This window comes from Rhinoraja longicauda, chromosome 14 (assembly GCF_053455715.1).
Source record: "Rhinoraja longicauda isolate Sanriku21f chromosome 14, sRhiLon1.1, whole genome shotgun sequence".
Taxonomy (NCBI): Eukaryota; Metazoa; Chordata; class Chondrichthyes; order Rajiformes; family Arhynchobatidae; genus Rhinoraja; species Rhinoraja longicauda.
The window spans coordinates 233,034-258,052 of NC_135966.1; the positions used below are offsets into that span (position 1 = coordinate 233,034).

Here is a 25,019-nt window from a genome sequence, read left to right on the forward strand (position 1 = left end):
GATTCCTGAATAAGCCCAAGAATTATCATTTCCACCTGTAGCAACTATTCTGTAAAGTAACAAAAAGTACTTCCAGCCAAATGTTGTAAGTTTTCTTTCCCCCAGCGGAGCCCCTGTTCCTGTATTCCAGGCTGTGGACTATCTGCAGAATCATCCTTTTCCAGCATTACAGTCACCAGAAGGCTAGCTGCATGAGTGTGGTTGAAATGCTGCAAGAACGGATGAAAGTTAGAAAGTTTGAGAATGAATTGTCCTGACTTTTAGTGCTGTCCTGTCCTTCGTTTGAGGCTGTTGGAAAGGAAGTGAAGATGAAGCAGAGAACTGAGGGGTCTTGGGATAATTTACAGACTTTTGTTCAGTGCTCTATTCACTCATCTTGCCCTTGTATTCCCACAGGTTTCCATTTTACTTTGAGTTGAAGATAGCTTTTGTTATTTGGTTACTGTCGCCATATACGAAGGGCTCCAGCGTTCTGTACAGGAAGTTTGTGCACCCAACCTTGTCCAGCAAAGAGAAGGTAAGTCTGCTACAGATGATTGTAATCTTTACCCTTGCACACTGATGGTCCCCAACTAAAATCAAACATCTCACCATTTGTTGGGGTTTGTGCTGATGTTCAAGCAGAATGCAGAAATGAAGTTTGGAGAAGGGGGTAGGCTTCCATGAGCACATTATAACACAGTGGCAACTTCAGATGGTTCATTGTAATTAAACATCTGAATGTTATTTCGATTGGAAATGATCTTGTGTTGATCACACATTTCAGACCCAGAGCATTAACTGGTATTTGTTTTGCATTTTTCTCCACTATTCACCAGTCATGAACAACATCCCTCTGAGTTGAAAGTGAATAATTTGTCAAGAAAGCTTAATTAACAAAAGTATTACAACAAATGTTTGCATTATTTTCACAGTGTTTTACAGATGATTGTAATTCCAACACGTGTGTTTCTAGTATTATACGCTTGCCTAAGTACCTGGTGTTGCTTTTTATTATCAACAATGGAGGGACAATTTCAACACAAATGAGGCGATCAGTGTCAAGATTATTTGGCCTTGAACTGCATTGAATGTAGGTGGAACCTATGTGTTTCTTCCTCTCTCTTTACCAACTGGTGTAATGTTGCTCACTGGCCCAGCGCAGTAGCTGTAGCTGAAGCATCACTTGCAAAACGACGTGGTGCTGAGCTTTGCTGCAATTTATTGCTGCTCTGCCCTATTTGACTCAGTTGTGGTGAATTAATGGCTGAGCCAATGTCTGTCAACATTTAGGGAGAGGGAGTTGGCTCGCAGTGATACATGTCCTCCTCCCAGGAACAGAGTGGGCTTGCAAGGATGCGTGCTACCTTGTGCATCTGCAGTTTACAAAGACCAATCTGCTGAGGATATATAGTTTTCTTTCAACACACCTTGATGTCTTGACTTGATGAGTGCTCTCTCGGTACCTGAATGTAGCCGAGGGCAAATATGCCCATGACTTCACATGGTCCTCAGGAGTGTGGCATGATCCTGCCTTCCCTCCCGTTGCACAAGAACAGTTAACCACCCGTGAATCATTCTCCATCTGCCTAAAAATCATTAAGTTGCCACCTGGTAATGTAATTATGAGTCTTTATGAGCGGTGAAATGTTCGGGTGAGAGGAGCAATGGGGAACATGAGCAAAGGTCAGCACCATATCCTGCACACTCACAGGCCAAAGCCAGAGGCTCAGAGGTGGAAGGACTCGTATTTGGGAAAGGCAGAAGTCGAGGGCACTCTTCGGCAACATTGGAAAAGAGATTGAACAGTTGGACTGGGGTGAGAGATTCACATCGGGACCCTTCTTCAGACCAAAGGGTCCTGACCTGAAGCGTCATCTGTTCATCTCTCTCCATGAATGCTGTCTGACCCACTGAGTTCCTCAGTACTTTGCTTACTGCTGAAGAATGACTAATCTGTAATAAAATTCCTAACATCTTTTTCCTTGAAGATATTGTCAGCGTTGTGGTGAAGGTAGTTTTAATGCATTGATCCTCCTTTGGTCAATATAAACACGGGGAAAGGAAATACTTAAAGCTGACAACTGTAGAGCTGTTGCAGATTTCAATTGGTAGTTGCTCCCTTTTTATTGTAAGTGCACTCTCTCTCCCCCTGCACAGGAGATTGATGAGTACATAAGCCAAGCCAAAGATCGCAGCTACCAGACCATGATGCGGTTTGGGAAACGTGGACTGAACCTCGCTGCCAATGTCGCAGTAACGGCTGCAGCCAAGGTAAATGCATTCACTCAACATTCCCCACATGATGCTCGCAGCATGGATGGGTAAAGCTCAGAGGGATATGGCCAAATAGGACTAGCTTGGTTGGCATGGACAAGCTGGGCCGAAGGGTCTGTTTCTCTGTGACTCTATGTTTGTGCATTGTAGGCCTTGCCTCAGCCTGTGGACTTCTTGCAGAATTGTAATCTCCGAACTTCTGCCAGCTGGAACTGAATTAATTTCCACGACTCAAGCAAGCAGAATCACAGACTTGAGACTCCCATCAGTTGCTTGCATGGACTGTGTCACGAGAGAGTCAAGAGTTTTTGATTGTATGAAGTACTGACAACAGAACAATGAAATCCTTACTTGCTGCAATGTAATGGTCCCATTAAAGCAACGGCACACGTCAATATATACTCATCAATGATACAATCAGTTAATAATCAGTAATACCAGGTAGTTACTGGTTGAAGTACTACCTGTTGTTTGTAATAGAACCTGTTTTCAGAACCTGGCACAATTACCAGCCTTCAGAAAAAGCCAATTAAATGCTGTTGCTGTTCTCACCTCAACAGAATGTAGTGACCTGCTGTCACTGTCATTTCTGCTTGTCCTTATTACTTAATGGGAGCTGGTAGAGCTGCTGCCTCACAGCGCCCGAGACCTGGGTTCGATCTTGACCTTGGGCATTGTCTGTATGGAGTTTGCATGTTCTCTGTGTGATTCAGAATTGTGTGCAGTTTTGGTCTCCTAATTTTGAGGAAGGACATTCTTGCTATCGAGGGAGTGCAGCGTAGGCTCACCAGGTTAGTTTCCGGGATGGCGGGACTGACATATGATGAAAGAATGGGTCAACTGGGCTTGTAATCACTGGAATTTAGAAGGTTGAGAGGGGATCTTATAGAAACATATAAAATTCTTCTGGGATTGGATAGGCTAGATGCAGGAAAATTGTTCCTCATGTTGGAATCCAGAACCAGGGGCCACAGTTTAAGAATAAGGGGTCGGCCATTTAGGATTGAGATGAGGAAAAACTTTTTCACCCAGGGAGTTGTAAATTTGTGGAATTCTCTGCCACAGAGGGCAGTGGAGGCCAATTCACTGGATGTTTTCAAGTGAGAGTTAGATTTAGCTCTTAGGGCTAACGGAATCAAGGGATATGGGGAGAAAGCAGGAACAGGGTACTGATTGTGGATGATCAGCCATGATCATATTGAATGGCGGTGCTGGCTCGAAGGGCCGAATGTCCTCCTCCTGCACCTATTGTCTATGTTTCTATTCCACATTAGTTTCCTCCGAGTGCTCCAGTTTTCTCCCACATCCCAAAGACGAGCAGTTTGTATATTAATTGGCCTCTGCAAAAAGACATTGCCCCCAATGTGTCGGAATGGATGAGAAATTGGGACAGTGTGAAAGTATGATCAATAGTGGGCGTGGATCAGATGGGCACGGACCCGGTGGGCACGGACTCTGTGGGCACAGACTCGGTGGGCACGGACCCGGTGGGCACGGACCCGGTGAGCACGGACATTGTAGGCACTGACTCATGGGCACGGACCCGATGGGCACGGACTCGGTGGGCACGGACTCGGTGGGCACGGACCCGGTGAGCACGGACTCTGTAGGCACGGACTCATGGGCACGGACCCGATGGGCACGGACTCGGTGGGCACGGACTCGGTGGGCACGGACTCTGTGGGCGCGGACTCGGTGGGCACGGACCCGGTGGGCACGGACCCGGTGGGCACGGACTCGGTGGGCATGGACTCGGTGGGCACGGACTCATGGGCACAGACCCGGTGGGCACAGACCCGATGGGCACGGACTCTGTGGGCGTGGACCCGGTGGGCACAGACTCGGTGGGCGTGGACTCGGTGGGCACGGACTTGGTGGGCACGGACCTGATGGCCTGTTTCCGCGCTGTATCTCTAAACCTCATTAAATCATCCAGTTTATCTTCTCGGACTGACTACTTTAATCCCGCTGGTTTTGTACAAACGGCCCCAAGCCAGAAGTGCTGCAGTCCTTCTGTGAAAGTTCTCCGAGTTTTTGTTGAGTTGGGAGTTCTGGAATTTGCACCCTGCCACAATGAAAGAACAGCAATGGATTTCCAAATCAGGAAATGACATGAGAGAGAACTTGAAGGAGAATGGAGGTGTTCCAACTCACAAAACCCCTTCCATCCTGGCGGCTGAGGTCACCGATTTGGAAGAGCCCTTGAAGTAGTCTCGAAGGGCAACTGTAATGACATTTGTAAATGGTGCATACTGCAACCACTGATGGAAGAATGCAATGCTTGGGATTGTGAACGGGGTACCAGTTCAGTGCGTTGCTTTGTCCAGGAGAACATGGAGGTTCCTGAGAGTTGTTGGACCAGCACAAGACAAGTAAAGAGTCTTGTGATCATACTCCTGATTTGTGCCTTGGAGATGGTTGTAGAACTCTGGTGTCAGGATGGCCAGACTCTGACATGCTCTGGTGACAGTGCAGACACTGATGGTCAGGCTCTGACATGCTCTGGTCAATGTGCAGACACTGATGGTCAGACTCTGACATGCTCTGGTGACAGTGCAGACACTGATGGACAGACTCTGACATGCTCTGGTCAATGCAGACACTGATGATTCAGTGGATATCCTGGTCGTTGTTGATGCTGAGATCTGACGAGGCCCATGCTGCTGAATGTCATTAATAGGTATTGGATTCTTTTATTTTCCATATGTGGGCACATCACATTTAAATCCAAGGAAGAGACACATAAATTGGCCAGAGGAAGCAAAAATAAAAACTGACTGTAAAAGCTTCTTTAGATATGTGAAGAGGAAAAGATTAGGGAAGTCAAATATAAGTCCCTTGCAGTCAGGTGAATTTATAATGGAAAACAAGGAAATGGCAGACCAGCTAAACAGGTACTTTGGTCCTGTTTTCACTAAGGAAGGCACAAACAATCTCCCAGAAATACTAGGGGACCGAGGATCTAGTGCGACGGAAGAACTGAAGGAAATTCATGCGAGTCATGAAATGGTGCAATATCTGACCAAGGGGATGGTGCCTCTCAGATTCCCTGTATCTAGTGGCAGGGCTGAGAAATGTTGTGGTGGGAATGTGAGGATTCCCAGTGTTCCTGCCAGAGGCTGGTGATGAAGGATCCTCACCACAGATCCCACTTCCCCTCAGCTGTCAGCAATTCAGACACCAACACTTCTTTGCAAAGTTGCAATATTTTGACAGAGCCTTGCAAAAGTACCATCCTCTCTGTAGTAAATCAAAGTCAGCCTTTTACTTCAGGTATGTTCTTTAAATTAAGATGTCTTGAATTTGAGGAAATCGAGTTAGCTTGCCTCTGTAGTGAGTACTGTGGTCAAGTGTCCCATCACATTTCACGTTGCTGTCTGCTGGGTCAGGTCCCACCTGCTCTAACCTGATCCTTCTGCTTTGTGGTCCAGGGACAAGGAGTGCTGTCAGACAGGCTGCGGAGTTTCAGCATGCAGGACCTGACCTTGCTCAGAGATGAAGACTCGATCCACCTTCGCAGCACTGACCCCCAGATGAGAACACCCAGCAGCAATACTCTGGAAACGATAAGTGATTCCGGTACATTTGCAAAACCTCACTCAGGCACATGATTGTTTTGGTGATTCAACCAAAGATGGGGACAAATAGCAGCAACAAGTACAAGGCAGGTTCTGCCTGCTCACTAGTCGTGCTTGTCAACAGCACAGCAGTGCTTCAAAGCATGTCACGCTTACATTCATTATTCCAGTCAGACTGGGGTTCACGTGCTGTGATTTGCCGATTATACGTATTTCCAGCCCCAGCAAATAATATGCAGCTATTCAAAATCAGTTGGAGTCACACTGTCATTCTGGAATGGGACTGGCTTTCAGAACCCACCACAATTACAGCCATCACAGAAAGCTTTTAAAATGTTTAAAGCTCCCTTCCCCATTACAGCTGCTGTTCCTACAGATGCTGTTCCTATCTCCACTGAATGTGGGAGCCCTGGTTGAAATGTACGAGTCATCCTTAAATACAGACTGGAGGGAAGACTGGAGGTGGCAAATGTTGTACCTCTTTTCAAGAAGGGCCCTAGGGAAAATGTTGGGAACTATAGGCCGGTGAGCTTAATATCTGTCATTGGTAAGTTGCTGGAGAGTATATTGAGGAATATACAGGCATTTGGATGGGCAAGGGCTGATTAGGGATAGTCAGCATGATTTTGTATGTGGGAGGTCGTGTCCCACTAATCTGATTGATTTTTTTGAAGACGTGACCAAAAAGTTTGATGAGGGCAGAGCTGTAGATGTTGTGTACATGGACCTCAGTAAGGCGTTCGACAAGGTTCCGCATGGTAGGCTGCTCTGGAAGGTTAGATCGCATGGGATCCGAGGAGAGATAGCTGAATGGATAGCAAATTGGCTCCATGGAAGAAAGCAGAGGGTGATGGTGGAAGGTTGCTTCTCGGACTGGACGTCTGTGACTCGTGGTGTGCTTCAGGGTTTGGTGCTGGGCCCGTTGTTTGTCATCTACTTAATGATTTGGCTGAGAACATACAGAGCAAGATGAGCAAGTTTGCTGATGATACAAAAGTTAGTGGTTTTGCAGATAGTGAAGATGGTTGTGGACGATTGCAGCAGGATCTGGATCGATTGGCCAGGTGGGCGGAGGAATGGTTGATGGAATTTAATACAGACAAATGTGAGGTGTTGCATTTTGGGACGTCGCACAAGGCCAGGACGTACCCAGTGAATGGTAGTCCTCTGGGTGGTGTAGAGCAGAGGGATCTAGGAGTACAGGTGCATGGTTCCTTGAAGGTCGAGTCACAGGTAGATAAGGTGGTCAAAAAGGCTTTTGGCACTTTGGCCTTCATCAGTCAGAGTATTGAGTAGTTGGGAGGTCACGTTGCAGTTGTATAAGACGTTGGTGAGACCGCATTTCGAATCTTGCGTTCAGTTCTGGGCACCATGTTGTAGGAAAAATATTGTCAAGCTTGAAAGGGTTCTGACAAAATTTACGAGGATGTTATCAGGACTAGAGTGTGTAAGCTGTAGGGAGAGGTTGAGTACGTTGGGTCTCTATTCCATGGAGCGCAAGATAAGGGGTGATCTTATAGAGGTGTATAAGATCATGAGAGGAATGGATCGGGTAGACAATAGACAATAGGTGCAGGTGTAGGCCATTCGGCCCTTCGAGCCAGCACCACCATTCAGGGTAGATGCGCAGTCTTTTGCCCAGAGTAGGAATCAAGGACCAGAGGACATGGGTTCAAGGTGAAGGGGAAAAGATTTAATAGGAATCCGAGGGGTAACTTTTTCACACACAGGGTGGTGGGTGTATGGAACGAGCTGCCAGAGGAGGTAGTTGAGGCTGAGACTATCCCATCGTTTAAGAAACATTTGGACAGGTACACGGATAGGACAGGTTTGGAGGGATATGGACCAAGCGCAGGCAGGTGGGACTAGTGTAGCTGGGACATGTTGGCCGGTGTGGGCAAGTTGGGCCAAAGAGCCTGTTTCCACACTGTATCACTCTGTGACTCTATGAAGGGCCTGTTTCCACACTGTATCACTCTGTGACTCTATGAAGGGCCTGTTTCCACACTGTATCACTCTGTGACTCTATGAAGGGCCTGTTTCCACACTGTATCACTCTGTGACTCTATGAAGGGCCTGTTTCCACACTGTATCACTCTGTGACTCTATGAAAGGCATGTTTCCACACTATCACTCTGTGACTCTATGAAGGGCCTGTTTCCACACTGTATCACTCTGTGACTCTATGAAGAGCCTGTTTCCACACTGTATCACTCTATGACTCTATGAAGGGCCTGTTTCCACACTGTATCACTCTGTGTCTCTATGAAGGGCCTGTTTCCACACTGTATCACTCTGTGACTCTGAAGGGCCTGTTTCCACACTGTATCATTCTGTGACTCTATGAAGGGCCTGTTTCCACACTGTATCACTCTGTGACTCTATGAAGGGCATGTTTCCACACTGTATCACTCTGTGACTCTATGAAGGGCCTGTTTCCACAATGTATCACTCTGTGACTCTATGAAGGGCATGTTTCCACACTGTATCACTCTGTGACTGCGTAACAGCATCCCACACCTTGCTCTGAAAACCTTGTTTGCAAGTACAGGAGGAATGTGTGATAGAAACAAGGAACTGCAGATGCTGGGTTTTTTAAAAATGCACAAAATGCTGGAGTAACTCAGTGGGTCAGGCAGCATCTGTGGAGAATGTGGACGGGTGATTTTGTGGGTCGGGGTATGTGGTGCTGGAGTAACTCAGTGGGTCAGGCAGCATCTGTGGAGAATGTGGACGAGTGATTTTGTGGGTCGGGGTATGTGCTGCTGATTTCAACATAACGAGTTGAGTGGTTGTGACTTTGTTCACTATTTTGTTCAGTTTTGAAACATCTGACATTAATTGATATAAACAAGTTTGAATGCACATCTCGGCAGTTTGTGTTTGACAAATGAACTCTGCATACAGTCTCTTCTAGTCCCATCAACAGACTCCATTCATGATTTGAGAAAGGGGTCTGACCCGAAACATCACCTACTCCTTTTCTCCAGCGAGGCTGCCTGACCCACTGAGTTGCTCCAGCATTTTGTGTCCAACTCCATTTGAAATGCCACTTTCAGGCTGACATCATCCTGTGTAATGTGTTACATTTGTACTAAACGTGGGACGGGTGTGATTTAGAGCATTGATGTGCTGGAGAAGTGCAGCACTTGGAAGTGAAACAGGAGCGCCTCTGTTATTTCCATTTGCACTGGTGTAAAACTACCTGCTGACATTAACATCCAATTACCATAATGCTATTTTCTTTATATATATATAATATATATATATATATATGGGCAACCTTGTAAATTCAATGTTTGTTTGCATTTAAGGTGCTCTTAGAGAATGAATGAAATGGTTTAATGAATAACCCAGGGTCTCTGTGCAGTGCCTCAGCTTCACTGGGTCTCCATGAAGGCTGAGGTTACTTGCTTGAGTAAACAAAGATGGATTACTTGGCTCAGGATTGGGTTAAAGTTGCTCATCTGCACTGGATGTGTACAGAATATTGACAAGCTCCTCTATAATTGCTCGGACGTTAGCTCAGCATTGGCCAGAATAGTTGCAAGTTCCCTTCTCATCATTCAGCAGGACTCTCCCCATTGTGCTACTCAGTTAGTTATCGCTGGTGCATATGGGTAATGAACACTAACCAGCATGCCATGCCAAATGTCTCTGAATAAAGAAAGGTGTCAGCAGTTCGTGGTGGTTGTGGATACAATACAGAACAGTCGAGGCTCTGTTATCCGACAGATGCAAGATGTTACACTGTGCCAAGACTGTTGGGAATAGAATTAAAACAGTTGATAAAATGGAAATCAGTTTGGTCTGAAATAAACAAGAAGAGTGTATTTTCACCACATATGCCCAGTGTGTCTTGTTTCTGCATTGCTATAATCTCCTGTAGTAAATAGGCAAAGCACTTCCACAGATAATGGTCTGTGATTGTTCAGCCAGGCTTGTGATTGTATAAACACTGACATGGAACTTTCCTTTGATTTGTCCCATATTGCAGGCATATTATAAGCAGCATGTTATAGAGTTTGACCACTGGGCCCTTGGCATATCTAGATTGATGTTTTATAATCAGACGATAAGATTATTTCACACAAAACATTTATTGGCATTTGCACCTAAGTAAGCCATTGCCACCCTGGCAACCAGCCTTGGTATGGATGACAGAGAGATGAAATTATATTCTCTCAATGCAAATGACTCAATCACAAGGAGATTCAATCCTCCCAGTAATAGACACAGCAAGGGCTCCTCACGACTAACCATTAATTTAATAAGTCATACCTGATCCTTTATCGAAGGGCTGCTTTCCTTCACTAACCCTAAATACTTTTTGTTCCCCGAATATCAAAAAATCTATCAATCTGTTTGACTATATTTGACAACCGACTCTCCAGAGCCCTCTGTGGTACAGAATCCAAAGATTCTCCAGCACTGCACTCCATCTTTCACAAGTATGTCCTTCTGTAGATGTGAAAACCAGGCCAGTATACAATCTTCCAGATGCAGTCTCACCAAGGCCTGATATAAGAACTGAACCCACCCAGAACCTCAGGACTGACTAGCCACCCTGTCTGAAGCATTTACTGGATTCCCATTTCACACAGGCTGTGATCTTCCTCCATTTTCTGCCTCTGTTTCAGATTCATGCACCTGCAGTTTTATTTGTTTGTCTTTTTAGTTAATTTCTTAGATTCATGTACAAGGACACCAAGTTTCTGCCTGACTTGTGAATTCCTTCATCATTTTGTGCTTTGCTCTAGATTCCAGCACCTGTAGTTTCTTGTGACTCCAGAAAATCAGCCTGGTTCAGGGCACCATGCACATGAAAGTTCCAGCCCATTAACATCTCATTGCCACTTCATGATGGTAGTGCCTTCGTGCATAACTGATCCATGCTGTGAGAACAGCTGTAGCTCTTTGTCTGATGGAACCTATAACAGAATAAATTTCTCTTTAAGTATTGGTTTGTCTGCATTGTTTATAAGATCGTCCTTGCAGATTAGCACCGCATGTATTTCGAGTTCTTTTGGTTCTCCTTGAGAAGGTAGCAAAGAGAGCAGCACATAAGATGCATCTTTCCCTGAGTGGCAGTTTGTCAGTGATTTATCATATTGATGTTGATAATCTCCAGATTGTGTGACACACAGAATCCTAAAGCAGGCCAGAGGTGATGAGAAACTGATTAATAAATGTTTGAGATCTGCACAGGCTTAAAGTTCATCTTTCAAGTGAACACTTCAAGCAGTTCATCAGAATTGAGGCCAAATAATTCCAGTGCTTATGATCCCACCACACCAGTGACCAGTCAGTGAGGCCATGCAGTCAGTGCTCAGGTGAAGGTGTTCCCACCCTTATGTTGTAGAGAAAGCTGATGCGTCAATGGAATCGGAATATTTCTGTGGATGAAACACAAAGTAAATGAATGTGTTTTGAAGGACTTTTTGTCGACACAAAGTAGTTAGGAATGGAGTTATTCACATTGTTAATTGTGTTGAACATTCGACTTCTGCCAATGCTTTAACTCTCGCTTTTCTCCCCATGCCAACCACTGGACAACATCTGTAAGTTTCACTCCTTTTATCGAGCTTGTAATATGACATAAATTCAGGACTCTGACTTCATTAAAAGGGGAGAACAAAGTATACTGTCAGCAAGGTCGTCTGATCAAAGTGCATCGTAGCCAATGTTTGTAGTGAAGGTCAGGCTATGTGGTAATTGTTTCTGATAGTTTAATATGGAGGTGGCATGTACTCTGTTTTGAGCTGGTTTCACCATGTGAAGATGCACTGCGTGGTCCTACACAGCTACTTCCATTGGAGAAGTACAACACCTAGGTGAAGTAAAATTGGTTTTGTTATATTCAAAGTTATATATTATATGATATTTATTATTAGTTGGATTAGGGTTAGCGTTCTGAGAAAAACTTTAGGAGAATTTCCAAATTTTGTAAAGCAATGAAGTAGATTAGCAAAATCAATTCAATGAAATAATTTGTTCTCAATGACATTCTTGACGCAAGTATCATTAATAGACAATAGACAATAGGTGCAGGAGTAGGCCATTCGGCCCTTCAAGCCAGCACCGCCATTCAATGTGTTCATGGCTGATCATTCTCAATCAGTACCCCGTTCCTGCCTTCTCCCCATACCCCCTGACTCCGCTATGTTGAAAACTAATTTTTTAATACTGGAAATCTTTTAAATGAGAAACTGCCAGTGCCAAACCAGGAAACAAAAAGCAAATTAACATGGTCTTGGTATTGAAAAAGTCAAGTTCTGAAAAACAACTGTAATCAAGTGAAGTTCTTCAACCCTCAAGAGGCTCAACGTCACCAGGACAAATGGTTGGAATCCTATCAACCACCTTAAACATTCATTCCCACGATCATCGGGACACAATGGCTGCGGTCTGTGCCTGATTTACATGACACTCCATAACTACTTGCCTAGACTATTTTGACATTTTGACTATCCTGACGTACAAACGCATCCCCAGGTCTAAATCCTGTAACTCCCAGCAATAGAAGGGAGTGGAGGCCAATTCTCTGAATGCATTCAAGAGAGAGCTGGATAGAGCTCTTAAGGATAGCGGAGTCAGGGGGGTGGGGAGAAGGCAGGAACAGGGTAATATATTTATCATTACATTCCTATGATAACTTGTATTTATGTTTTGGTATTTTAACATGTCTCAAGCATTTGACATGGAAATGTGGAGGAAATTTGATAGGAGATTTTATCTTCTTTGCTGAGGAATCTCTAATTTGTTTAGAAATATGTTTTAAACATTTCAGAAGTGCTTTGAGAAATGTGCTCCCACTGAATGTAGTTTTGGGTTTTATCTGTGCCTTCTTTTTGCTCACTGTTTCACAGACACACACCGGCTTCCTTCAGGTGAAGATGTGGGAAATACTCAAGCTCAGAAATCAGATGGAGAACAGCCAGATGTGAAACTTGAACAAGCAGATGAAGAAATCGTGGACAAAGTCCCAAAACGCACTCAGAGCCTTAAAGGCAATAAACAAAAATTGCCGCGTTCGGAGGTATTCTATCATGTCTACTAGCCTCTGTAACATTTGGTAATCTCATCGGTTGCTTTGCCACTTCAACAGTCAATATCCCCAGCCTGTCCACCTTCAAGGGTGATATTGAACTTAATGATATTTAAATAATTCAGAGAAAATATGAAACAATTAGCACATAGAAGCACTGTACCAAACTATTGACAATTTTTTAGAAGACAATTACATTGATGGTTTAGAAAATGAAATGGATTTGTTGCAAATCATTTAATTTGGTTTCTAAATGTAGATGGTGGTGGAACAAAACTTTATGGGAGATTAAGTTTTCACGTCCATAAATAGCAAAATGTTGAACAGGCATGGAGTTAATACTGGGCGTTTACACTGAAAGACTGATGGTTGATGGCACAGGACTCCTGGACCGATGGACAATGCCTCTTGTGTGTGGGTTTTGTTCATTCCAAACTAAAGCCTGTGACAATCTGCTGTCAAGCTGAAACAATATTTCAGCAATGTAATATTTTAAATTTTTTGACTGCATTTTGCTTATAACCAACACACTTATTACTAACTAGGAGTACACAAGAATATTTTGTCAAAAATCAGAGCTTAAAGAACTTGTATTGCTGGATAGCATTTAGGAAGTGGATGCATTGGCTAATTTTACCTCTTCTGAACACTGACTTTGGGCCACAGTGGACAACCCCATGGGTAGTTCTCTGATGATGTGTGGATGGTTCAGTGTGATGCTCCACTTCCCTGCTAAGCTATGGTCATTGTGTGAGGGCTCAACTGAAATCTAATCAGCTGCCTTTAATATCTGTTTTTCAGCCACAATCAAAGAGTGTAAAGTTGCGTGCAAAGAAGAAGGCCACCAGCCACACTGAGTCTGCATGAACCAGAACCAGTGAGGAGGAAGCCATACAGAGCGCCACAAGTCTTTTCATCTGCCTCAGTGTTTCACAGATTTGAACCTTGCTTGAAGCTGAGAAACTGAAAGCATAGAGGAGGAGCTGCACCTTGTAAATAGGCGCTTTGGCCCTGTGTCTTAGCAAGTATGGAGTCATCACCACAGCGCAACAACACTCGAGCTGTTGTTGAGGGACTTGACCAAGTAATCTTGCTCAGTGTTATATAAGCATTTCATCAATAGTATTCAAGATGAAGTTCCACCAAAATATCTCCAAGGAAATGTTAAGCTATACTTAGGTTTGCACTCGTCACTATGTGTCGTTGGATTGGTGTTTTGCTTTTGAATCCCAATTAGTGTTCCTTTATGTTGAATGTAAAATCAGAACATCAGAATACAGTCTATTCATTTAAAGATAAATAAATTGAATAAAAGCTTACGTTTCAGATAGTTGGGCAGTGTTTGCCTGGATGTGGCAGTAAAGACCCACAGTCTACAGCCTGTGCCACTTCAGATCAACCAAATGGCTGTGGTTTACCTCCACTTGCTTTGCTGCAGATAACGTCAGTTTGGCTGAGGTGTCTTGTGATGTGTCTACAATATTCAGCAATCAGGAAATCTTATAAACTAAAGATATGAAAAGTATGTTTTAAAGCTTGGTATATTTTCAAATCTTAGTTCTGTTCCCTAAATATTCACCAACTATCATGGAAAATAAGGGAAATATGTTTAATGAATTAATTAGATTTTGAGAATGTATTGGCATCTACAGATGTCAACTGGTAGCATGTTCACTGTGTTCAGAGACAGAAACTATGCACTGGAAAATGATTTTGATCAGAAAAACTATGTGGCAAGAGTGAACATGCATGTGTACTTTGCATCCTACATAATGGAGAAAGGTGGGTGGGGCATTCAATCAAATACATTTCAGTGTTATGGAAATGAATGCGAGGGCATTTGGTGCAATGGAAATATTTACATTGATTGTAAACAGTAAGTGCCGTGGGGTTTAAATAGAGGAAGTGAATGGAAAGTAATGCAAGAAATCCATCCAGCTGGAGTGATGAGAAAGGGTTTATGCCTTTGAGTTTACATCTGTGGAGAAACATAGAAAATAGGTGCAGGAGGAGGCCATTTGGCCCTTCGAGCCAGCACCGCCATTCATTGTGATCATGGCTTGTTGGATGAAAGTTCATGAAGTGGCCGAGTGCTAGAGATTTGGTTGGTGAAAAGATACAGCTTGCTGCATGGGATTCTGAATCAGGATATTGGAATCGGTTGATAGAACTATTGAACTTGGGATTCTGTAGTGGAATCCATTGACATTGACATCTGCTTGTGAATGCAACTGCTATCAGAGATCCAGGTTCATATGATATGCACTAAAAGTAGCTGAAGTAGAATTTTCTAATTGTTCTACGGACATTTAGGGTCTGAATATTAATACCACATTGTTTTTCAAAATTACTCTGTAGATTACAGGTGATAACCGGTAAATAGTACTTTAGTCAGTTTCTAATGCTTCTAAAAACCATGAGAGTGAGGTGAGACTGATTTTGGAACTTCAAAGTAAAATGAATCAGATGCTAAATTCTTGCTGCTTTTTATAACATGTAGCATGCTGTTTAGTTATAGTTCATTTTTAGTATTTGACAGTAGGAGCATTTAGTGGATTGAGGTGATGTGCCATGAATGAAAATGGTAGTGATATAGGAGATGAAGTTGTGTCAACACATGTGTTATAATTATAACATAGATATTTTTACAAATAAATGTGCTTTCCTTGATGTACCGGTCTGAACAAGTGCACTGTATCACTGTTAATACACTGAATAAAAGGCTTTAGCCATCTGTACTAGAGGCCAGCAGAGTATGCATGTCATTTCAGTGAGTCGACTAATACCAATAACACCAATTTCTCTGTTACGATTAATATCTGGTCATTTTCATAAATTTATAAATATAAATTTACAATTTCTGTTTATTACTATTTATATATCTGAATATATAGTTTACAAAAAAGTTATTATTGATCCAATTAAAATGTAAATTATTCCTAACAATTTTATATTTCTCTATCATTTGTGTAATGGCAGTTTATATACCTTCTCAAAGTCCAACTTTGATAGCCATTACTTCTCGGGGATGGAATGGAGGTACAGCTTATGCACACACCGCACTCTGAGATAACAAAAACGAATCTTCCTAACGCTGTTTCTTGATTAATTGGTCTTTATTAAAGTAGCACAAATCAAAAGAGTAATTCATAACTTTTCATTTTTATCAACTGTTTCTTCTTCAAACAATACAGTAAAGATCGTGTAGTCGTTACTGTGTGGTCGTAGTTGTGGTTGGCGTGAGTATGGTAAAAAAATGTATTCTCTCCATCCTCCAAGACTAAACTGACCCACAATCTCTGTGACTACACTAGCCTCCTCAGATGTAGACACTTCCCATTACGTATCAAATCACACCCACAAGCATGCAAAAAAGACAGAAACAGAAATATTAAACATAGCCATTATACAATGACAGTAGCTAATTTAAGCGCAAAAAGCTCCTACAATTTGAGGCTTCACAAGAGAATATTTGACAAATATTTCCACTGATTAAACTCTGTAACAGCAGTAGGATGGTACAGTAAAACTCGTGCAAATAACTTGAGCGATAACATTGTAGCAACTCATTCTCAGTGGAAGTATATTGATTGTAACAGGAGTATATTTATGTCAATTTCACTGCAATTAATGCTAAATCCCAGTTGTGGAACCAATCTTCATTCTTCAAATGAATAATCTTATGTACACAATGCTGGAGTAACTCAGCAGGTCAGGCAGCTGACGTTTCTGAAGAAGGGTCTCGACCCGAAACGTCACCCATTCCTTCTCTCCCGAGATGCTGCCTGACCTGCTGATCTACTCCAGCATTTTGTGAATAAATCGATTTGTACCAGCATCTGCAGTTATTTTCTTATACTATATAATCTTATGTACACGTCTCAATGTGCCTTGCAGCTGGCTTGTTGTGCTTGTTGTGAAACCTAATTAAAATATATTAATCGATAGAAAAGGTTTGATGTTTAAGAAAAAAACAAAGCAGCATTTGTGGAAGGAAATGGACAGATAGGCTTTGCTCCACTCCAATTTCATTTTACCAGCTTTCTCTCCCCGGTCCATCAGTCTGAAGAAGAGTCCCGACTTTAGACACCATCTGTCCATTCCCTCCACAGATGCTGCCTAAGCCGCTGAGTTCCTCAAGCACTTTATTTTTAGCTCAAGATTCAGCATCTGCAGTCTCTTAATCTCTGTTTGAAACGTAGGTTTCGGGAGCAGAACAACCTGCAGGTCCCATTCGAAAACCACTTCTGGACCAGGCCTGACCACTTGTAGATCTAAACCTGCACCTGAACCATACATGAGCCAAATTTATATGTGTTTGCAGATCTTTTGAACATTTTCCATTCTGCATCACCCCTGTCCTTCATCAGTCTCCAGTTGAAGCTTCCGCCTGTATCTATTGTAACTACAGCTGTAAACCTTTCTTCACTACAAACCTTGAGTGGCAACATATTCAAATGTGAATTCCTGCAACAAATTACTTAAATGAAGAGCCAAAAGGTGACTAACTGGTGGTGAAGGTTTCTCTTTACAGGTTCAGCAAGAGTTGCATCTTCAGTATTTTTTAAAACTGCGTATGTTCCAATCCAGTTTGTAAACCAGGACATATATGGTTACTGAACACATATAACAATGTAATGTTGATTGAAAATTACATAATTAAAAGAAAACTGACTGTTGAAGACAGAAGCAGGGGAATTTATTATGGGGAACAAAGAAATGGCAGACGAGTTAAACCGTTACTTTGGATCTGTCTTTACTGAGGAAGATACACACAATCTCCCAAATGTTCTAGGGGCCGGAGAACCTAGGGTGATGGAGGAACTGAAGGAAATCCACATTAGGCAGGAAATGGTTTTGGGTAGACTGATGGGACTGAAAGCTGATAAATCCCCAGGGCCTGATGGTCTGCATCCCAGGGTACTTAAGGAGGTGGCTCTAGAAATAGTGGAAGCATTGGAGATCATTTTTCAATGTTCTATAGATTCAGGATCAGTTCCTGTGGATTGGAGGATAGCAAATGTTATCCCACTTTTTAAGAAAGGAGGGAGATAGAAAACGGGTAATTATAGACCAGTTAGTCTGACATCAGTGGTGGGGAAGATGCTGGAGTCAATTATAAAAGACGAAATTGCTGAGCATTTGGATAGCAGTAACAGGATCATTCCGAGTCAGCATGGATTTACGAAGGGGAAATCATGCTTGACAAATCTACTGGAATTTTTTGAGGATGTAACTAGGAAAATTGACAGGGGAGAGTCAGTGGATGTGGTGTACCTCGACTTTCAGAAAGCCTTCGACAAGGTCCCACATAGGAGATTAGTGGGCAAAATTAGAGCACATGGTATTGGGGGTAGGGTACTGACATGGATAGAAAATTGGTTGACAGACAGAAAGCAAAGAGTGGGGATAAATGGGTCCCTTTCGGAATGGCAGGCAGTGACCAGTGGGGTACCGCAAGGTTCGGTGCTGGGACCCCAGCTATTTACGATATACATTAATGACTTAGATGAAGGGATTAAAAGTACCATTAGCAAATTTGCAGATGATACTAAGCTGGGGGGTAGGAAGATGCAATAAGGCTGCAGGGTGACTAGGACAGGTTGTGTGAGTGGGCGGATACATGGCAGATGCAGTTTAATGTAGATAAGTGTGAGGTTATTCACTTTGGAAGTAAGAATAGAAAGGCAGATTATTATCTGAATGGTGTCAAGTTAGGAAGAGGGGATGTTCAACGAGATCTGGGTGTCCTAGTGCATCAGTCACTGAAAGGAAGCATGCAGGTAAAGCAGGCAGTGAAGAAAGCCAATGGAATGTTGGCCTTCATAACAAGAGGAGTTGAGTATAGGAGCAAAGAGGTCCTTCTACAGTTGTACCGGGCCCTGGTGAGACCGCACCTGGAGTACTGTGTGCAGTTTTGGTCTCCAAATTTGAGGAAGGATATTCTTGCTATTGAGGGCGTGCAGCGTAGGTTCACTAGGTTAATTCCCGGAATGGCGGGACTGTCATATGTTCAAAGGCTGGAGCAATTAGGCTTGTATAGACAATAGACAATAGACAATAGACAATAGGTGCAGGAGTAGGCCATTCAGCCCTTCGAGCCAGCACCGCCATTCAATGCGATCATGGCTGATCACTATCAATCAGTACCCCGTTCCTGCCTTCTCCCCATACCCCCTCACTCCGCTATCCTTAAGAGCTCTATCCAGCTCTCTCTTGAAAGCATCCAACGAACTGGCCTCCACTGCCTTCTGAGGCAGAGAATTCCACACCTTCACCACCCTCTGACTGAAAATGTTCTTCCTCATCTCCGTTCTAAATGGCCTACCCCTTATTCTCAAACTGTGGCCCCTTGTTCTGGACTCCCCCAACATTGGGAACATGTTATCTGCCTCTAATGTGTCCAATCCCCTAATTATCTTATATGTTTCAATAAGATCCCCCCTCATCCTTCTAAATTCCAGTGTATACAAGCCCAATCGCTCCAGCCTTTCAACATACGACAGTCCCGCCATTCCGGGAATTAATCTAGTGAACCTACGCTGCACGCCCTCCATAGCAAGAATATCCTTCCTCAAATTTGGAGACCAAAACTGCACACAGTACTCCAGGTGCGGTCACTGGAATATAGAAGGATGAGGGGGGATCTTATTGAAACATATAAGATAATTAGGGGATTGGACACATTAGAGGCAGGAAACATGTTCCCAATGTTGGGGGAGTCCAGAACAAGGGGCCACAGTTTAAAAATAAGGGGTAAGCCATTTAGAACGGAGATGAGGGAACTTTTTCAGTCAGAGAGTGGTGAAGGTGTGGAATTCTCTGCCTCAGAAGGCAGTGGAGGCCAGTTCGTTGGATGCTTTCAAGAGAGAGCTGGATAGAGCTCTTAAGGATAGCGGAGTGAGGGGGTATGGGGAGAAGGCAGGAACGGGGTACTGATTGAGAGTGATCAGCCATGATCGCATTGAATGGCGGTGCTGGCTCGAAGGGCTGAATGGCCTATTCCTGCACCTATTGTCTATTGTTTGAACGGTATAACATTTTAAACCATCTCAGAACGCTAAGACTGTTATCAGGTCACATCTCAAATTAAGGCATTAAGCGGCATTTGTCAGAAGGCCGTCATAATCCACTGAGGTACAGTGCCGGTCCAACTGTAAGCATCTGGCCATGGATCATGATGACCTTTGAGCAATGCATCTTAGTTCGAATGATTCAGGGCAATTAGGTACTGCATCATTCTGGTTTGGACATCCTAGACCTCAGGAAGGATCTTACACTCGAATGTCCCAATCCACAGTTATGTACTTGGTCAGGGGGCATATCAGCCTAGTGATATTTCAGGAGGAACTTCAGCTCCTGGATGAGGTCGCCATAGATCTTGGGCAAGATTCCAAACCCACATGCATGCCCAAATCCAAATTGTCAGTTTCCTCTTGAGGGGACATAGTAAAGTCCTTCACAATATTTTTTTCACACAAATATAAACTCCAACGATATAAACAAAATCATTGGGGCAATAATTCAGAGATGGTTTATCAATTGGTGTTTTTTAATTTATCTTGTAGATATAGAGTTCAGGGATTTTACTGCTTGTGCATTTCTGAAACCAGGCAATCCCACGGTTATGAAAGGGCCATTCCATAATCCATTTTCTTTGTAAATTGGAAATGAACAAAAAGAGTATGTCACAGAATGGTCACAGAAACAGCTGCGACAGAATTGTGGCCGCCAGCCGGCCTCACTGATACAGGAGTGAGTGAGTTGAGTAAGTGAGTCTGCTCAACACACCCATCTCTGCCCAGCTGCACCCAGCCCCCCATCAATGGTGTGGATGTGCAGTTTGAAATGTACCTGAACAGTAAAATTGGACAGGTCCAGGAACGCTGTGGCCCAGTACAAGAAGGGACAGAGCCGCCTGTACTTTTTGAGTGACTCCGATCTTTTAACGTCTGCAGTAAGATGCTGTAGATGTTCTACCAATCGGTGGTAGCCAATGCCATCTTCTTCGCTATCGTGTGCTGGGGCAGCAGGGCGAAGGCTGCGGGAGCCAAAATGATCAACAAACTCATCAGGAAGGCTGGCTCCGTCTTGGGGGTGGAGTTGGATTCCCTGGAGATGGTCTTGGAGGGGAGGATGCTTCTCAAGCTACAGCTCACCCCCTCCATGATACACTGGTCAACCTGAGGAGTACCTTAAGCAACAGACTGGTTCCACCAAGATGCAGTACAGAACGCCACAGGAGATCTTTCTTCCCAGTGGCTAACACAAACTGTACAACTCCTCCCCCTTCTCTCGTGGGGTAGACTGACTCCTCCCCCCCCCCCCCAATCCCCATCCCAAATATTTTGTATTCTAACTTGATAAAAGAGATAGGTGATAATCTTACAACAGCATATGAGAGAAACTGATAAACAGTAATATCAATAGCACTTCTTCCTAATTAATGAGATCTATGATTGATACAGAGGGATCAATGGGTCCAAGTCCATAACTCCCTGACAGTGTAAACACAAGTAAGAGAGTGGTAAAGAAGGCATACGAAGGCATTTGGAGTATTGCATGCCGTTCTGATCGCCCCATTACAGGAACGATGTGGAGGCTTTGGAAAGGATGCAGAGGAGGTTCACCAGAATGATGCCTGGATTAAGTAGTATTAGCTTCAGGGAGATAGAAACATAGAAAATAGGTGCAGGAGGAGGCCATTCGGCCCTTCGAGCCAGCACCGCCATTCATTGTGATCATGGCTGATCGTCCCCAATCAATAACCCGTGCCTGCCTTCTCCCCATATCCCTTGATTCCACTAGCCCCTAGAGCTCTATCCAACTCTCTCTTAAATCCATCCAGTGGATTCCTCTCTCTTAAATTCACAACTCTCTGGGTGAATGCCACAGATTCATAACTCTCTGGGTGAAGAGAGATTGATCAATTGACCTGTCCCTGTTGCTGTTTGCTTCCAACAAATGGGGTGATGATTGAGAACATTCCTGCTCCTCTAAACAGAGGCCTCAAATCACTGTGTCAACGCTCGGTAACACCTCTATAATATGCTCCATCCCTCAGGAAAACGGAACTCTGTAGAAAAACTATGCATAAACATAAAGTAATGTTAGTTTAGTTTAGTTTCTTGTCACATGTACCGAGGTACAGTGAAAAGCTTTTGTTGCGTGCTAACCAGTCAGTGGAAAGACAATACATGATTACAATCGAGCCATCCACAGTGTACAGATACATTATAAAGGGAATAACGTTTAGTTTGATTAAAGATAGTCTGAGGGTCAGCAAAGAGATATATAGTAGTTCAGCACAGCTCTCTGGTTGGGGTAGGATGATTCAGTTGCCCGATAACAGCGGGAAGAAACTGTCCCTGAATGTGGAGGTATGCGTTTACACACTTCTGTACATCTTGCCCGATGGGAGAGGGGAGAAGGGAATGGCTGGGGTGAGACTTGTCCTTGATGAGGCTGCTGGCCTTGCAGAGGCAGCGTGAGGTGTAGTTGGAGGCAATGGGAGGGAGGTTTGTGTGTGAAGGTCTGGGCAGCGTGAGGTGCAGATGGAGGCGATGGGAGGGAGGTTGGTTTGTGTGCGATGGTCTGAGCAGCAGGCCTTGCCGAGGTAGCGTGAGGTGCAGATGGAGGCGATGGGAGAAAGGTTGGTTCAAAGATAATAGAGCGGAGCAAGATGGACCACCATTGAAATCGCGTATACTGAAGTGTAGTACGCAACGGAGCGGAACATCCGCCATTTTAGTAAGCAAAACCCGCCATCTGCTCTGCCTCTTGCAGTGTAATCAGTGTTGTGGGGGAACAGTATGTGCGATGACACCATTAAAATGCAGAATATATCTCATCTATCAATTCACATTTTTTTGTTATTTTTCTTTTTAAATGTTTTCCCCCTGCTTAATTTCTCTGATTTTATTCTTTCTTACTGTTTCTGCCCATTTCCCCCCCATCCTTGCTCTAACACACACTCTGCACAAATTTAACTATATATCATATCATATCATATCATATCTATACAGCCGGAAACAGGCCTTTTCGGCCCACCAAGTCCGTGCCGCCCAGCGATCCCCGCACACTAACACTATCCTACACCCACCAGGGACAATTTTTTACATTTACCCAGCCAATTAACCTACATATATATATATGATTGTGTGTTTGTGTATGAGAGGCAAGATAGAGATAAATAGATCTCAAAGTTCCTTCTCATGGATCAGAAGCGACTTTGATTTAAAGCAGCACTGCATTTCTCTCTTCATCTTATTTTTCACATGATGTACATAAAGGCATTCAAGCTATATATAGACACACACATATATCTCTAGTTTCTTTCTCGTGGTTTCCTCCAATTCTCTCTCTCCACACACATATATCTCTAGTTTCTTTCTCGTGGTTTCCTCCAATTCTCTCTCTCTCTCTCTCTCTCTCTCTCTCTCTCTCTCTCTCTCTCTCTCTCTCTCTCTCTCTCTCTCTAAATGTGAACATCTCATAACGACACATTTGTGGTTAGCAGTATATTGGACCAACCCTCTCAATTTTAAATTCTTCAAAAATGAATTTCATAAACAAGGATAACACTTTTTATTTCTGTCATTCATGGTAAGATTTACATCATTTTGTGTGCGAGATATACAGGGTTGCCCTGTTTCGCATATCAGCTAACTAATGAAGGTGAAGAGCTGGTTCTGATCCAATCTGGTCCTGATTTATACCACCACTTCACCTTCCCCCCCTTGTCTGAAGAAAGGTCCCAACCTGAAACATCACCCATCCCTTTTCTCCAGGGATGCTGCCTGACCCGGTGATTTACTCCACCACTGTGTCTATTTGAATTGGATTCATGCTTCTGTACCACGTCAGGCAGCCTTGGTAATTTTAGTGGCTGTCAAGGGTTTTTAACGAATCAATTCACCAATTCAAATTTTCTTGGCTCGAAGTATAAAGTTAAATTTCTTTTCAATTATATTGTGGATACAGTAGAGTTCTATTATTTGCAAATGCCTAATTCTCTGCTTCTATGACTTTTTAAAATGTAGGACAAGCAAAAAGAGATACAGCTCGTGGAGGAGAAATTAAAATTAAAAGAGAAAGCAATAATAATAATAATAATATTATAATAATAATATATAATAATAATATTAATAATAATAATAATAATATTCATTTATTGTCGTTGCAACAAGTGCAACAAAATTTAAAAATCGCAATCCTGACGGTGCGTCAAAAACATATATGCAATAAATGCAAAACAAATAAATACCAATATATTAAATACAAAAGTTTTAACAGTGTGACCTATTGCAGAAAGTAGTGTTCAGTTCTCGTATGGCCCTGGGGTAAAAACTGTTCTTGAGTCTGTTTGTTCGGGATTTGATCGACCTGAAACGTCGACCAGAGGGCAGAAGAACAAACAGACGGTGGCCGGGGTGTGATGGGTCTTTTATTATTTTTCCTGCTCTACTGAGGCAGCGCAGGCTGAACAGGTGCTCCAGGGAGGGCAGTGAGCAGCCGATGATCTTCTGAAGAACAGTTCATTAAATATGATCAATTGGCCTGATAGAGTGGATCTCTTGTGCAAATATTCAATCAGTAACATCCAAAGTTTAAAGATCACGAAGCAGCAACTCTTCAAGAAATAGTTATAAATGTCAATTTTCAAGGTTCAGAGGCGTGCAGCACGGTTTGTTTGTGACAACTACTCAAGACAGTCAAGCCTCACCGATATGTTAAATCGCCTTGGCTGAGAGTCGCTGGAGTCAAGATGCGCCAAAACCCGTTTATGTACTATCTACAAAGAGACTCATGGCATTATCCCCAGTAATATATCTCACTTTATTCAATCCAATACCCAGAAATTTACAAGACAGTCCTCGGGTCACTTCATTTATACTAGAATTAGAACAAACAAAAATAGCTACCTAGTCAATATATCCATGGACTATCCCAGAGTGGAACATCCTTCCCGACACCGCCAGATGTGCACCAACCTCGTCACTCTTCAAGTCACAGTTCGACAACTTGGACACGGATCATCTCACCAAACTTGCCCACATAAAAATCGAAATAACCTTTTTGCAACCGGTACCCACGCGAGCAAAACTGCACCAGATAGCTCAGCAGTTGGCGGTTGT

At 43.3% G+C, this 25,019-nt stretch overlaps 1 protein-coding gene across 3 annotated transcripts in view; it reads left to right on the forward strand.

Annotated features, from left to right (window-relative positions):
- The window catches only part of LOC144599981 (receptor expression-enhancing protein 2-like), a 34,540-nt gene extending 18,748 nt beyond the window's left edge, over positions 1–15,792 (forward strand). For 2 of the 3 annotated variants that reach the window (XM_078411265.1, XM_078411267.1), the window contains exons 4-8: positions 397–517; positions 2,140–2,253; positions 5,688–5,835; positions 12,704–12,873; positions 13,684–15,792. In XM_078411265.1, the coding sequence (XP_078267391.1) occupies positions 397–517; positions 2,140–2,253; positions 5,688–5,835; positions 12,704–12,873; positions 13,684–13,749 (619 nt within the window). In that variant the 3' untranslated portion in view covers positions 13,750–15,792. The remainder of the gene's footprint in view (positions 1–396; positions 518–2,139; positions 2,254–5,687; positions 5,836–12,703; positions 12,874–13,683) is intronic. The other variant, XM_078411266.1, reaches the window with a different exon arrangement.
- The last annotated feature ends 9,227 nt before the right edge of the window (positions 15,793–25,019 follow it).